We start from the raw sequence: 15003 nt of genomic DNA, 5'->3' as shown, positions 1-15003 counted from the left end.
GGCATTGGAGACCCAGACACGACTGCCCTGTCCTCATGCGCCTTACAGTCCATTGCAAAAGACAGACGTTAAGAAACTATTACAATAAATTAGTCACACTTTTATTAAATGCTACAAAATGTAGCAGGGAGCTTTGGTCTGGTCCGAAGTAAGAGCGCTCACTATGGTAAGGCTGGCCTCTTTTGGGCAAGGGGATACACTTATATAGGCAGAAGCAGAAGCCGAGGCAAATGAAAAGGGCAAAAGGAGGACGGAAATTGCTTCTCACAAACAGAACTTGACCTAAGGGACCCCTACTTCCAGTCCGGCTGACTGGCTGCCTAGCTGCTCACGAAAACCAGGAAAGAAAAAGCTAAGGCTAGAGAGAAGTTAGAGGTCCATTTACATAAGCGGGGCGGGGCGGGGCGGCAGGGAGAAGCAGAAGAGGCGCGAGCCTGCGTCAACAGAGTTAAGCGGACCGGCCCGGGACGCAAAAGGTTAAGACGGGCGGTCCGGATCAGGTCCGGTAGGCCCGCCCACCGGAGGGCGGGGGTGGGGCCTCGCGGAAGAAGCTCTTGGATTGGCCGCGGGGAAGGCGTTACGCTAGGAAGGTACCAACAGTCGCGAGCCGCGGAGGCGGGGGGGTGGGTGTGGGACCGCGGGGTGAGGTGGCCAGGGAATGGCCGGGCCGGGTGTGGGCGGGAGCCGCAGTAGCGGCGGCTGGGGGCGGTGAGCGCGGCGTGGGGCTGCCCCTTCCCGGAGGTGGCGGGGGCGGCCGGGGCCGCGCCGCACCGCACCGCGCGGGCGGCCATGGAGCGAGCCTAGGGCGCCGCAGGTGAGCGGGTTGGTGGCGGGAGGGCGGGCGGGAAAGTGCAGGCCCACCCGCGGGCGGGGCGCGGTGCGTGGCGCGCGCCGGGCTGGGGCCGTCTGGGGGCGGGGCGCCTCCCTGAGGGGCCGGGCACCAGTGCTCAGAGCGGTCCACGAGCGGCGGCTGCTTCAGAGACCGGCCCGGGCCGCGCGCCCCGCCTCGCTGACCCCGAGAGGGCTCCTACCGGCCGTCGTGGCTGGAGGGACGCGGCCGAGCCCGTCGCCTCCTCTGCCCGCCTGAGGCGCGGGCCTTACCTGGGGGCGCCTTGAGCCGCCCGGGATCAGTCCAGTGACCCACCCTCGCGCCCGGACGCGGTCCCCAGAGGCGACTGGCCCTGGTGCAGCCCTCGTGTCCCGCCGAGTGCCCGTTGCGGCGGCCCGGGGGGGGGGGCTGTATCGCGCGCCCGCGGGCCCACTTCGTGGCCGAGAAGTGCGAGTGACTTCCAGGCCCGAGGCAGGAGGCAGGGTAACCGTGCCTAGGGGTCCGCGGTCTGCTCGGGGTCGTGCACCCCGCGCTCGCAGTCGGGCACAACTTAAGGAAATGACACGGTTGTCCCAAGTGGGTTGCGCTTGAGATTTCATTTCCGGGTGCTGTGGTCCCGCAATTAAAAGCGAACCGAAACGTTGCCATTAATGATGAGCGTGAGCAGTTGTCAAGTTGCGTCCTTGATTGTGGGATCTGATAAGAGTTTCATTCTAATCAAGCTTCTGTTACCTGCAAGTCTCTTGGTAGGAAGGGAAGGGGTAGAAGGATGTTGGAGTGAAAGTGGAGGGGACAGGACGTGATTGGTTGTTAGGGAATTATTAGTCCTTTAAATGGCCATATCGTCAGTTGGAAGGGTGAGGAGTTTATAATTTGGGAAAACGAGGCATGCTGGGTACAGTGACTTGAGTTTAGGACCAAGTATCAGTATCATCCCCACCCAGCTAGTTTCCCTTCAGAGGTTTGATTTCTCACCTTGAAAAGAAGGAACAGGAATGTGGGTCTTTTAGCTTTTAAATTGCAGGACTTTATGTAAAACGATAACTATGATTACTGTTTACTAACTATTCCTATCCTCCTTGTGTTGTAAATTAATGCATAAATTTCATTGGGGTTGATTATTTTTTATTATTTATTTATCTGGCTGTGCCGGGTCTTAGTTGCGGCGTGCGAGATCTTTTTAGTTGATCTAGTTCTCTGACCGGGGATCGAACCCAGGTCCCCTGCGTTGGGAGCGCAGTCTTAACCACTAGACCACCAGGGAAGTCCCATGGGGTTGATTATTTTAAATTGGGTTAGAGACCTCAGTGTGCTCTATGTATTGCAGTCCTGGAATTTATGCAGGACCTTTGAGCTAAGCCTTAGAGCTCTTCCACATACATTGTTATTTATCATCAAGACATGTCCTTGAGAAACTGAGATACAGATGTTAAAGATGCTAAGTTATTTGCCTAGACTTAGAGCCAGTCTAAGGTAGATTTAAAATTGTTTTGTGTTAAATTAATAACTTGAAGTTTGTGGAGATGTTGGACCTTGGCCCCTAGAACTGTTCAGTGGAATCAATCAACAGGAGGGCCTTCCACCTTTGAAAGTGCTTGTCAAAAGAGAATTAAGAGGCACAAGCAAGCAATTCAGAGTTAGCCTCACTTACATTAAAGTGCAGTGATAGAAATGAATGGTGGTAAAAGATGATCAGGAAATCTTGGAGCTCATAGCTTTTCTTCAGTGTGACTGGTAAAAATGTGAGATTGATTTGTTCTCTTTGTTTCTCTGGAGCTAGTAGGAAAATAGCCATGATTTAGTTAAAGAATGAAAATTGGAAAGCACACACCCTGGGTTCTTTGAATAGGGAACAAACAGATCCCTGTTTCTATCATCTAATCCTTTATGTCATAGAATTTCTTTATGTTGAGTTGATAATTCCTTGACCTTTAGTCCATTCTGTTGACTTCCATTTGTAGACTCCAGTTGTTTCACACAGCGTTAAAGCCTCTGCTTTTTTTTTTAAATATTTAAGATGTATTTTTTTATTTTTATTTTTTTTGCATCTTTATTGGAGTATAATTGCTTTACAATGGTGTGTTAGTTTCTGCTTTATAACAAAGTGAATCAGTTATACATATACATATGTTCCCATATCTCTTCCCTCTTGCATCTCCCCCCCTCCCCCCCTCCCTATCCCACCCCTCTAGGTGGTCACAAAGCACCGAGCTGGTCTCCCTGTGCTATGTGGCTGCTTCCCACTAGCTATCTATTTTACGTTTGGTAGTGTATATACGTCCATGCCACTCTCTTGCTTTGTCACAGCTTACCCTTCTCCCTTCCCATATCCTCAAGTCCATTCTCTAGTTGGTCTGTGTCTTTATTCCTGTTTTACCCCTAGGTTCTTCATGACATTTTATTTCTTAAATTCCATATATATGTGTTAGCATACGGTATTTGTCTTTTTCTTTCTGACTTACTTCACTCTGTATGACAGACTGTAGGTCCATCCACCTCATTACAAATAGCTCAATTTCGTTTCTTTTTATGGCTGAGTAATATTCCATTGTGTATATGTGCCACATCTTCTTTATCCATTCATCTGATGATGGACACCTAGGTTGTTTCCATCTCCGGGCTATTGTAAATAGAGCTGCAATGAACATTTTGGTACATGACTCTTTTGGAATTATGGTTTTCTCAGGGTATATGCCCAGTAGTGGGATTGCTGGGTCGTATGGTAATTCTATTTGTAGTTTTTTAAGGAACCTCCATACTGTTCTCCATAGTGGCTGTACCAATTCACATTCCCACCAGCAGTGCAAGAGTGTTCCCTTTTCTCCACACCCTCCCCAGCATTTATTGTTTCTAGATTTTTTGATGATGGCCATTCTGACTGGTGTAAAGCCTCTGCTTTTTGTCTTTTCTGAATTTTGAATTTCTAAATGAAATTTTCTGTTTCCTCTACTTGCAGGGCAGACTTCAGCTTCCTACACTTTGTATGACCATCATTTTAACGGTATAAACCGTGAAGCCAGATACTTCAGTTCTTGAATTGACAACTTTTTAAAATAGCAACCACAGTGTCTCTCGGTGACTGCTACAATCTCATAATAGAAACAGGAGGCTGTTCTTTGCATTCTGTGGCCATAGTTGGAAACAGTAAAAAGGAGACTGTCTTCTGAAGGTGATGTCAGGCCGCTCTGGGACTAAGGGCCAGGTAGTGGTGGGGTGAGAAGCACAGTTACAATGAGGCACTACAGTTTGGTGTAGTAGTGATGATGATTGATGTACTTTTCTTTTTGCACCTAACAGTGCATAGTGCATAGTAGGTGTGCAGTAAATGTTTGGTGATTGAATGAAGGAATGGAAAACAGTATATGCGGGAGGAGGAAATATTCTAGTGCAGATAATAAATTGTTTAGTTCCTCTTTACAAGAAAAAAAAAGCCAAGAAATTGTGTTCCTGATTCCTGTTGAAAATAGTTCTGTTGAGATGGGTATCTGTAAAGGATGTTACTTGCTGGAGCTGCCTTGAGATCTAATTTTGTGATTGGGTGGTGTTCTAGCCACCTGCACCCTGGGTGCAGCTTCACAGACCTGCTCCTGCACCTTTCTCTGGCTAGGCTCACCGAGCAGTTGGATTGGTAGACAATATTTTTGCACTAATAGAAGAACTAGAGCTCTTGGTATTGGCCATGCCAGTATCATTGACCCTGACTGTCCGTCTTCTGGTCCTTCATATTGGGGGTGGGAGAGGGGAGTTATCCCTCCCCGAAATGCTCCTCATTCCACACCTGTAAATCTCTCCCACACCTGTAAATCTCTCCCTCTTTTCCTTCCTTGAGCTGCCTCTGTAACACTCAGGGAGTAATGAATTCATTGGCACAGACCTGGGGTACAGAACAGAAGACCTTACTTTGCAACTGAAACTAGCTTTTGACCAACTTATAATGTCAACATGACTGCTAGAGCCATTTAGGAGAGAATGTAATGCAAAGCTCTCACTTGTGACTTTTGTCATTCATATCCAAAATCGGAAGAGGGAAGGCCTAGCTCTGGACCTGGTGAGTTTGGGGGGTTGCATCTGTTATCCCAGTATGAGATAAGAAATGAAGGCTGATGCAGAAAGGTATTGAGCTTTGGTGTGTGTTTAGCAGACTACTTTCTGGCAAGGTAACTACCCAATGGAGGGGAAGGTGTTAATTTGGGTACATTTTAAAAGGAGGTCAAGGAATATGAAATTATGAATGTGAAACACAACCAAGTACAGGATGAGACAGTGAAGTTGATCATTCCATGCTCTTAAATGCTAACTTTCTGCTTTATATAGCAGTGTGGGAATAAGATATTGGGTGCAAAAATTCTTATTTTAGCTATATTTTTGTGAAGAATTTTTTACAATGTATTATATGTTTTGTTGTCTTTTTAAGCAATATAGTGTAACCTTTATAGACTTGAGGTTATGGTTACAGACTAATCCTGTAGGGCTTTGAGGTGATTGAAATATGTAGGTTGTTAATCCCCTCTGCTTTTTGAATTCTTGAATTTGCTTTCAGTAGGCAATCTGTCTCTTTCAGAGGTGAAGAAGCTGTACTTTTGCTGTTGTTAGCATCCCTGCTGCCCTTTTTAAAATTTTTGCAGCTTCTGATCTTCTGTGGAGTAGCAACCCAGATAACACTGCTTCCTGAAACTGAATGCAAAACAGCTAAATAGGCTTAGTGAGGGTCTGCCTGCCTCTTCTGTATTAGTGGATGAACTTTGTGACCATTATTTTGGCTGCCCAAAGACCTTTTGTTCATTTCTTGTTTCTTATCCTTGGTTTAGATAGTGAATTTGCACTCTGTATAGGTGCATTTATGTCCCTGTAGTTCCTTCTGTAGAAAAAAGAAAATGATACGGAAATACCAGTGTTGGTTCTCGTTTCAGAAAGCATTGCCAACAACACTTGAAAATTTGGTTCCAGCCCTGTCTTGTATCATTCTTGGGCAATGTTGGACCATCTCCAATCTTCCTCTTAGCATTTCCGGATCATCTTTACTCCCAGTCCCAACCAACACCAGACACCAGCTTGGCAATAGCAGTTGCCTTGAAAGATGGAAGCAAGGTATACAGAAGGCAGCAATTTAAAATTGAGTATATAAAGTTGGTATACATATTTGACATTTCAACATTCTTCCTGTACTGTATATCTGAATTCATTACGTGACTTAGTTCCCTTATGTCTGTTAAAAAAAAAAGAGGCCATCTTTAAACCAAAGAGCTGAAGAAATTCTTATAACCGTAAAGGTCTCTCTCCCTTGCTCTTCACTCCTTTTATTCAATAAGCATTTTATCCAGTACCTCTCATGTGCCCTGCACTGTGCTAGGTTACTTGGAACTACAAAGAGAGTAAAATATATCCCCTGTCCTTGAGGAACTTACAATAGGGTAGAGGAGACAGGCATGCCAAAAAATATATGTGTGTATGTATGTGTGTGTGTGCATTTATATTCATATATAACAAGGGATCGTGCCTGGAGCCACTCAGCCATAACTCAGCACAGACCTGCTTGGGGTTCCTATTTCTAAAGTGATCTGTGGCCTGTCAGCTTGACATACCCTAGAACACAAAGGTAAAAGTGTGAGGTATCACTGTTGAATAAAGCTTACAACTTACATACCTTTTCAAGAACTGTAGTGAACTGAACAATAAAGATGGAAAACATGAAAATCTGAAGTAAATGTTATATGATTTGAAATTCCATATTTCTATGCTATATAGTAATTGTATTCTATATAGCCTTAAATGGTTGTTAGATACCGATAATTGAGCAGTGAAATACCTGGAACTTAGGAAAGTTCATTATACCTGGCCCATTTGAAACAGAATGCAAATTCTTAGGCATTTCCTTAGAGTTTCTAGATCAGTGAACACTGCATGTGTTGGTTTTTTAGAACAAATCTCACTAGCAGTATGAGCTGAAGGTTTTTTCTTTTCATTTTTCAAGGAAGAGCATTAGAGGGTTGCCCTAAATCAAGGTTTAAATGGGACAGGTTGCAGGAATTGAATTTTTTTCAAAGAGGGAACAAATACTCCATAGCCTGTTTCAGTTTTACTCTCACACCAGGAAGAAAGGCTACTTTATGCTTCATTAATGCCTGGTGATCATTTTCGTTCCTTCCTTCACAGGGAACTGTTAGAGGATTTCCCCAAAAAAAAAGTTTACATATGTGAATAAATATTTAAGTGGAAGTGAAAACTGTGAGAAATATATAACACTTGAACCAATTCAGACTATATGGAGATTTGATTTTCTGTACCTGTAACTTAGGTTACTTCAGAGCTTATCTTAGAAGCTTTAGGACCTGCAAAGCTGTCATCTTTAAAACACAGATTTAATTTTCCAAACTGAAGAATATTGTGAAGGGCATTCTATTCGGCTGTTTTTGGGAAATAGAAAAAGTTCATGCTCCCCATCTGTTTCACTTACATTGAATGTGGTAGAATTGAACTTTGTAGAGAAGAGAAACAGGTTGGTCAAATTAGTGACATAACCTCCCAGTCTTCTTTTTCACTTGGTACCCACTCTGAAGAAACCTACTTGCTTCCAGCCTTAGCTACTCCTCAAATTTAGGAAAGGATTTAGTTCAGGAATATAAGATTACTAGAATTCTTGGTAATGCAACATAGGTATCCAGCCCCTGACTGTGTAACCCAGAAGACAACATAACCAACGAGGGTTATTTTCTTTGTCATTCTTTCTCCTCAGGAAGTCATCTTTGGGTTTTTGATACGGTAATAATGACCAACAAGAATTACTATAGGTTGTCCAAGCACTAATTTTAGCACAGTACGCGTGGTAATGACATTCTTTTTTAACAATTCTGTGAGTCAGGTAATAGTGTTCTTATTTCATTTTCCATATGAGGAAACTGAGGCCCAGAGAGGTTAGCAGGCATTCAGACCCAGGCATTCTGAATCCAGAGCACATATTCTTAACCCCTCTGCTACAGAAGAGTTTATATTTAGAAAGAAGGTGAATTAAGCTGTTTCTTAAGTGGAGAATTAGCAGGGAAAGGAAAACTATGTAGATACTGATTAATGATATTACTTGTTGTTAGATTTTGTCTTAGTTGAAGACTCCCAATTGAACGTGAAAAAGAACAGTATTACGCTGTTGTGGGCAGTGGTGGCAGTGCAGGAGTAGGCTGGTTTTCTGAGGATAATAGGGATTTATTCATGTAATAAAAACTGGATGCCATTTGGTATTAGAGGTTTTGACTTCCTAGCTAGAAACAATGATAAGTGGAGAGATTTCTGAATGCTCTTTATTTTACTTACAATAATTGTCACTAACCATCAGGAGAGACTGCATTTATTTCTAGAGGGCAGCTAGTAAGAATGTAGCACAGTGCTCTAATGTCACCACCAATTAACAAAAGGGCAGTATATCAGACTTACCCCAAGGTGAAAGTATGTGTGTTTTTAATTTTTGTTGTTGTACTAAAGGGTTGTAATTTTGGCTGAAGTTTAAAGGTTAGGCTTTATAAACTGGGTGTGTATAGTTGTGTGAGTCTGTGAGTGTGTAAGGTTAGCCTTGATTGCTCTAAAGTATGTAAAGGGACTTTAGTAAATGATCCATTTGAGATTCTGTTTTTTTCTTGTGTTACCTTTAAGAGACCTTAATTATTTATTAATCCAATCTTTATTTGTATTAATGGTTAATTTAATGTCTCCCAAATAGTTGATATGGACAGAATAGATGTGAGAATGCTGGGTTTTACAAATTACCCCCAAATGTAGTGGCTTAAGACTAAATGATTTGTTGTTTCTCATGACTGTATAGATCACCTGTGCCCAGCTGACTGGTTCTTCTGCCCAAATGATATAGGCTGGAGTCAGATGGGTGGCTGTATTTAGCTGGGGCCTCAGTTGGAACTGGAATGCCCTTAATGGCTTCACTTCTGTGTCTGGCACTTAGCTGGAGTGGTCAGAATAACTAGGGGCTGGCCAGGTCTCCCATCATTCAGTAGTCTAGCCTGAGCTGCTTTACATAGTAGCTTGGCCCCAAATGGAAGCTGCAGGTCTTTTAAGACACCTAGTACACAGCCACTTCCACAGCATTCTGTTGATCAAAGCAAGTTACAAAGCTAGCCCAGATTCAGGGGAAGGAAAAATAGATTCCACCTCCTGATGGGAGGAATTGTTGGTGTCTGTCTTTGTAGACAGTCAACCAAAAACTCTTTAAATTCAGGTGTTACCTTTTATACTAACCACACCTTCAGAGGTTTGCTGAGACCAACAGTGACCAAAGAAGAAGTTTGTAAAAGTGTCCTTGTAATTTCTACTCAGGATCAAGGGTGAAGAGATTGTGTGAGTAAACATGATAAGATATTTTACTAGTTATATAATAAATCCTACCCCCTTCACCATCTCCTTTGCTAATAGCCCTCTGCATGAAATGTTCATACAGAATGTTTTCTTCCGGTATTTGACACTCACAAAGCATGTTACATTCCCTTCATGTGGTAAGAACTTGATTTGACCGCTGAATTGGAAGCACAAAAAAAGAGTATTACTGAAGGCTTCACTTTAGTTGCTATGAGCAGAAGTTGGGATTTCTTCTCCGTGACCTTCGGAGAAGTAGCGTGAGGTTGTCACTTGATCAGAGGGCGATTCATCGTGGCACTGCTACTGATAAGGCTTGGAACCTCACTGGTGACTTGTGGGAGCCCTTGGTAATATAATAAGTGTTGGGGTGCGGTCTTTGCATGTTCCTCAGCAGCCACATGTATTGAATTTTATCAGCTGATGACTAACAGATCTCTGCACTGATGTGTATTTCTGTATGTGTTCCTCCAGACATCAGCCAGATTCTTGAACGAGGATTCTAGTCTTTATCTAAGACTTCTCCTTTTTCTATGTGAACCTATTTCTCCCAAAACAATTTTTAGTCATAAGTTTATCCTTATGAAACGCTTATCAAATGTGTAGGATAGTGTGTGTGTGTGTGTGTGTGTGTGAGCGAGAGAGAGAGAGAGAGAGAGAGAGAGAGAGGAATGAAATATTAGCTTCCATATCAAGCCTCATTTCACTGATGGAGCTGAGAGTGAAACCAGGGTTCAGCACGAAAATTCCTTAATAAGCTTCTACCTTCCAGAACTCCAGTCTTGGAATTTATACCAGCTTTTAGTGTGAAGACTTACACACTTGCCTTTTTATATTTAACATTTTTTGAGTTATGTTGTTACCTTGAGACTGTTCTTTGAGGTAGGCTCTGTTTCACATAACCGAAACATTAAAATAAATGACCATAATATAACTGGACAATGTTACACCGTTGGAGGCATTTATACAGGAGGTGAGGGCATGAAATATAGCAGGCAGGCTCCTGGGAATGCAAGAGAAGTTTTCATGAATAACTTGGGATATACCCAGTGATCTTGCTTTCATTTTCTTAGTATCTGAAAGGGGGGATCCTCTTAGAAACCCAGTTTGCAGAGCGTGCATAGTACGCTGTTATCTCAAGTAAGAAAAGAAGATAATACAGCATGGAAACTGTCTTGGGTACCCTCCCCTCTCAAGCATACAGGAGAGAAGGGGATCAATTGTAAAGAGTAAAAGAGTCTGCCATTATTAGAGGATGGAATTATTCTGTATCGTGCATCTAATACATTTTTCTGGAATAGGAGTCTTGCAAACTCATAGACTTTTTGTAAAAATTCCGCTAAAACCTCTACATTGTCGATTTCTTGAAGATCATTGTGCTTGCCCTGTAGGCTGAAGGATACAGCTTTCCAGCTAAAGGAAAACCTCTTTCTGAACTGTCAGTACTTAGAAAAAGAGACTGTACTCTGAAACCACCAACTAAATTGAGTAGAGTGTTGGTAGAGAAGTAGATTCCCAAAACCAGGAGAGCTAATTAAGGACAGCCAACATTAAGGTGCCAATTAATACACACTCATTTGATACCGAATACCGAGGAAATTAACAGCAGAGTCCTAAGATACTTGCATAGCCTCATTTGCAGTAGTTTGTTGAGTTTAGGTGAGTAATGCATGTACCCTTACTATGCTGCGTACTGCAGGGAGTGCAAAGGTAGTTAAGATCACTAAGGAGCCAGGATTCTGAGAGGGGGATTGAGAACGACATACAAGAAGACACTGGATAAGGCAGAATGTAGTTAAGTGCTAGTCTAAAGATGAGAGAGGTTAGTTACTATAGAGTGTACAGAGAGACCAGAAACGGCTTTGGAGATGGCCTTTGAAAGCTTAATTAGGCTTTAAACAGGAGAAGATGGGAAGAAAAGATAAGAGCTAGAGGAATTTTGAGAGAGTTCCAGTGAGGAGTGACTTAGGGGACCATGTTTGTGGTGGAAGCTGACAAGTGATGAGTGAAGAGAATGAGAGTGATGCCTAGCAATGTAGATTGGCCGAAGTCATTTAGGGTAGGGCTTTAATGCCTTGCTAAGGGATTTATAGAACTCAAAAATGGTGTGTGATTAGAAATATGATTTTGCTGCATTATCTAGTCTGGATTGGAGAACCTGGAGGCCCAGAGGCAGTTCTTTCAGGGATCCAGTAGAAGGTGCTGAGCACTAAATGAAGTCGATGGCTGTGGGCATGACGGGCAGTTGTAGAGAACAGTGTCAAATTGCAATCTTACTTGTTTTACCAGGATGTGGTGACTAATCACAAACAAGAAAACTTGTTCAGCCCCTTCGTTAAACCTGCCCTCACTACTAATCTGCAGAGGTAAATAGTGAAGCGAGGTAACAGCTGAACTCTTCAGTTTACTTAATAGAAATTTCTGTCCTAGTTGAGTGGATGAATTACCTGCAGCCCTGAACTGATGAATGTGCTCTTCTGAGGCCCATCAGAAGGTAATGAGGTTTCAAAACTGAAAAGCATACAGACTCACTTTGTTTTGTTTGAATTTTGGAGCTACTAGAACTTCCTATTGCATTGGTGATTTAAAAAAAAAACAAAAAGCCCTCACTCTCCCTAACCTTTGTGCTAAATGTTTAGATATAATTTGTTTATATAGCATAAGGGAGGAATTTCTTCATTCTAAATGAAATGAGCAGCATCATTAGAAGTTCCCGGGTTAACCAGACTTTAGTCCTGAGGAGGGTTTTATAGGAAGTGAAAGGCTGTTCATCTGACCCCTTTGTGCCAGAATTGTACCTCAGCAGGAGGTAGTTGCAGCTGGAGGTGCTGAGGAAATGATTGCTGACCCAGGGAGATTTCCATGCTACCTTTTACCACTGCAGCCAGAGATGTGTACTGCTGAACAAATAATTGAAGAAGTTGTGTGGTTTAGGTCATGTTGGAACTAGCAAAAATCTCTGAAATCTGCTCTACTAGCATTGCTGTTATCAGTAATCACAGGGAATTGTTTTACTGAGTTTCACACCAAACTTGATACCATCACAATTACATTTTGGATGTACTTGAGTTGCCTGTGTTTCAGCTAATAGTGTTGTGTACTCCCTGGGAGATGATGATGCAACAAAACAGGTGGCTGGAGATAATTAGAATTTGAATGTGACTCTCGCTTTCCCATCTTTATGAAAATGAATGGGAAGAGAGGTTAATCACCACGAATAAACTACATGTCAGCAAGCTCTGAGCAAGGTGCTGCCCTTAGAACACACTGTTGCTCTAGTAGACTGTTTTTGGATGTGTTTCCAGCTGTTATTAGGGGAGCAGTCTCCAGTTTGGGTGGGAGTGTCTCAGCCTGAATCGTTTGTCCTATCTTTTATATTGGTTTTATTTCTTCAGTTAATGGTTTGAGTTGTTAAATGAATTGGAGAGTGAAGCAACACCCTTTTATCTTCTTGTCATCTTTGTCTTAGCCCAGTGCGTGCTGCCTGTAGGCATGTAGCAAAGTGAGCTTGTGCATGTTTTTAAATGGCCCTGTGGAGTGGAAAGCAACCTGTCAGCATGCAAATGAGGCTGAATTGTATGTTCTTGACACCCTTGCAAAAATCTTGTATTTGGAATCTTTTAGCTTCAGAATTGACCAGAGGGTGTTGTGCCTCACACTGGAAGCAGCACTTCTTTATGTCTGTAGCATCAGTATCTTTGTTATGTGCCTGACCAGTCCAGATTTCATAGTGTTGCTCTAGTACCAGGTTTCATTAGTTTTCTGGTCATGTTCTACTAATAGCCAGATGGTATAGGGATATGTTTTTCCTTTACTTAATTTATCCAGATTTGATTATCCATATTTTACAGGGTTTTTAATTTTGAAAAATAATTAGTAGAAGACTGACTAAGTAGAGATATATATCTGGGTGTTTGTTGTATTTAAATACATGAATAGCAGATATGACATGTCCAGGATTGCTAGGTATTTGAATTTGGAGAGGGAGTTATTACTCTCCTCTGTACCCTCTTTGGCATCTTTAGGAGTTCCTGTGTTATAACGTGTCACAAAACTTATATTTGGAGGAGATAACTGAAAAGTTACCAAATACTGGTGGTTTTGGATATTCAAAAGTCCTTTATGGATTTTGAAAGGTAAAAATGAAAGTTAAGGAGTTATGCATATCTCAATATTTTACTTTTTTGTGCTTTTTCCTATTGTTTTGGTTTCTAGGAATTGGTAGCCATCCAAATGGCTCCTAGATGGCTCTGCACCCTATTAAAACGGTAGTATTTGCTTTTAAATTTTCAATGTACCCGGTTCTTAACTATTAGGTCCTTCCTTGGACCAGTTCATTTTAAATTATTGGGTCTTCTCGGGCATAGGATTAGCAAGGCTAAAATGGTGAGTAATATATTTGAGGCTTGCAAAAGATTCAGGGGTGGAAGGACAGAATTCTGATTGAATTGTGCTTTATACTTGGGCTTGCAGGAATTGTGGGAGGCACCTCAGTGAAGAAATGGACCAGTGTGTATAATCATGGAATCTCCTTGCTGACAATCACCACCTGCTCTCCTTGATAAGTGAGAGAGAGTAGTCAGGGGAGAAGGAAAAGAGGTCAACATGAAGCTAAAGCAGCGAGTCGTGCTGTTAGCAATTCTCCTTGTCATCTTTATCTTCACCAAAGTTTTCCTGATTGACAACTTAGATACATCAGCTGCCAACCGGGAGGACCAGAGGGCCTTTCACCGAATGATGGCTGGCTTGCGGGTAGAGCTGGTGTCCAAGCTGGACCACACCTTGCAGTCTCCCTGGGAGATTGCAGCCCAGTGGGTGGTTCCCCGGGAAGTGTACCCTGAAGAGACACCAGAGCTGGGGGCAATCATGCATGCCATGGCCACCAAGAAAATCATTAAAGCTGATGTAGGTTATAAAGGGACACAACTGAAAGCCTTACTGATACTTGAAGGAGGACAGAAAGTTGTCTTCAAACCTAAGCGGTAAGTCTTCATCTTGAAGTTATCTGTGCTGTTTAGTTGTAACTTGGGATTTATATGAGTGCTCATCTCCCTCTCTTGGTATTCTCTTCAGTAAAATGGGAAGGAGAGACTAGAAGATCTCTGAAGTCTCTTCTAGCTCTTAATGTTCCATGATTCTTTGAGTAAGGGAAATTTATAGGAATATGTTTTGGTTCAATATTAGACTGCACATTTTACAGTTAGAGCCATCCTTGATTCTGAAATTTGTCAGGTATCTACTATGTGCCAGATGTTAGAGATACAAAATGAATTGGTTAGGAAATAAGTAACTTGTCACCATAAGTGTACAATTAAAGACTGGGCAACCACATGTCAGGGATGCTGTGGAGTAGGAGTTCCCCAGAGTTGGAGTAGGTTTTGGATGGGTGACTTAAGTCCTTTTTAGCACTAAAGCTGTGATTCTTTCACTTGAGCTTTGGTTTTGTTTTAATTAATAGGCTTTATTTTATTTTTTAAGCAATTTTAGGTTTACAGAAAAATCAAGGGGAGAGTACAGAAAGTTCCTATATATCCCCTCCCCTCTCTTCCCCAGCCTCTCCAATTATTAACATCTTCCATCAAATTAGTACATTTGTTACAGTTGATGAGCCAATATTAATTTATTAACTAAAGTCCATAATTTACATTAAGTTCACTCTTTGTGCTGTACATTCTGTGAGAGTTTCAATAAACTTATAATAAGTATTCACCATTACAGTATCATACAGAATAGCTTCCCTGTCCTCAGCATCCCCTGTGTTCTATCTATTCATCCTTCCCTTCCTCCCCCTGAACCCCTGGCAACCCCTAATCTTTTTACTG

The 15003-nt window shown here is 42.4% G+C and overlaps 1 protein-coding gene across 5 annotated transcripts in view; it reads left to right on the top strand.

Moving 5' to 3' along the window:
• The first annotated feature begins 683 nt into the window (after nucleotides 1-683).
• The window catches only part of FAM20B (FAM20B glycosaminoglycan xylosylkinase), a 41693-nt gene continuing 27373 nt past the window's right edge, over nucleotides 684-15003 (top strand). For 2 of the 5 annotated variants that reach the window (XR_002642424.3, XR_016393023.1), the window contains exon 1: nucleotides 2996-14163. Coding sequence is in view for 3 of the 5 variants with exons in the window: in XM_022556546.3 (XP_022412254.1) it covers nucleotides 13787-14163 (377 nt within the window). In the remaining 2 variants the exon portion in view is untranslated. Of the gene's footprint in view, nucleotides 815-2990; nucleotides 14164-15003 lie in introns of those variants that run through there. The other 3 variants (XM_022556546.3, XM_030762230.2, XM_089910695.1) reach the window with 3 other exon arrangements.

The sequence above is a fragment of the Delphinapterus leucas genome, chromosome 1, assembly GCF_059928025.1.
Source record: "Delphinapterus leucas isolate spDelLeu-1000000601 "Yukka" chromosome 1, BTC_Dleu_Yukka2, whole genome shotgun sequence".
NCBI classification, from domain to species: Eukaryota; Metazoa; Chordata; class Mammalia; order Artiodactyla; family Monodontidae; genus Delphinapterus; species Delphinapterus leucas.
The sequence above is the reverse complement of the archived record's forward strand: the minus strand, read 5'-3'. Positions and strand labels throughout refer to the sequence as shown.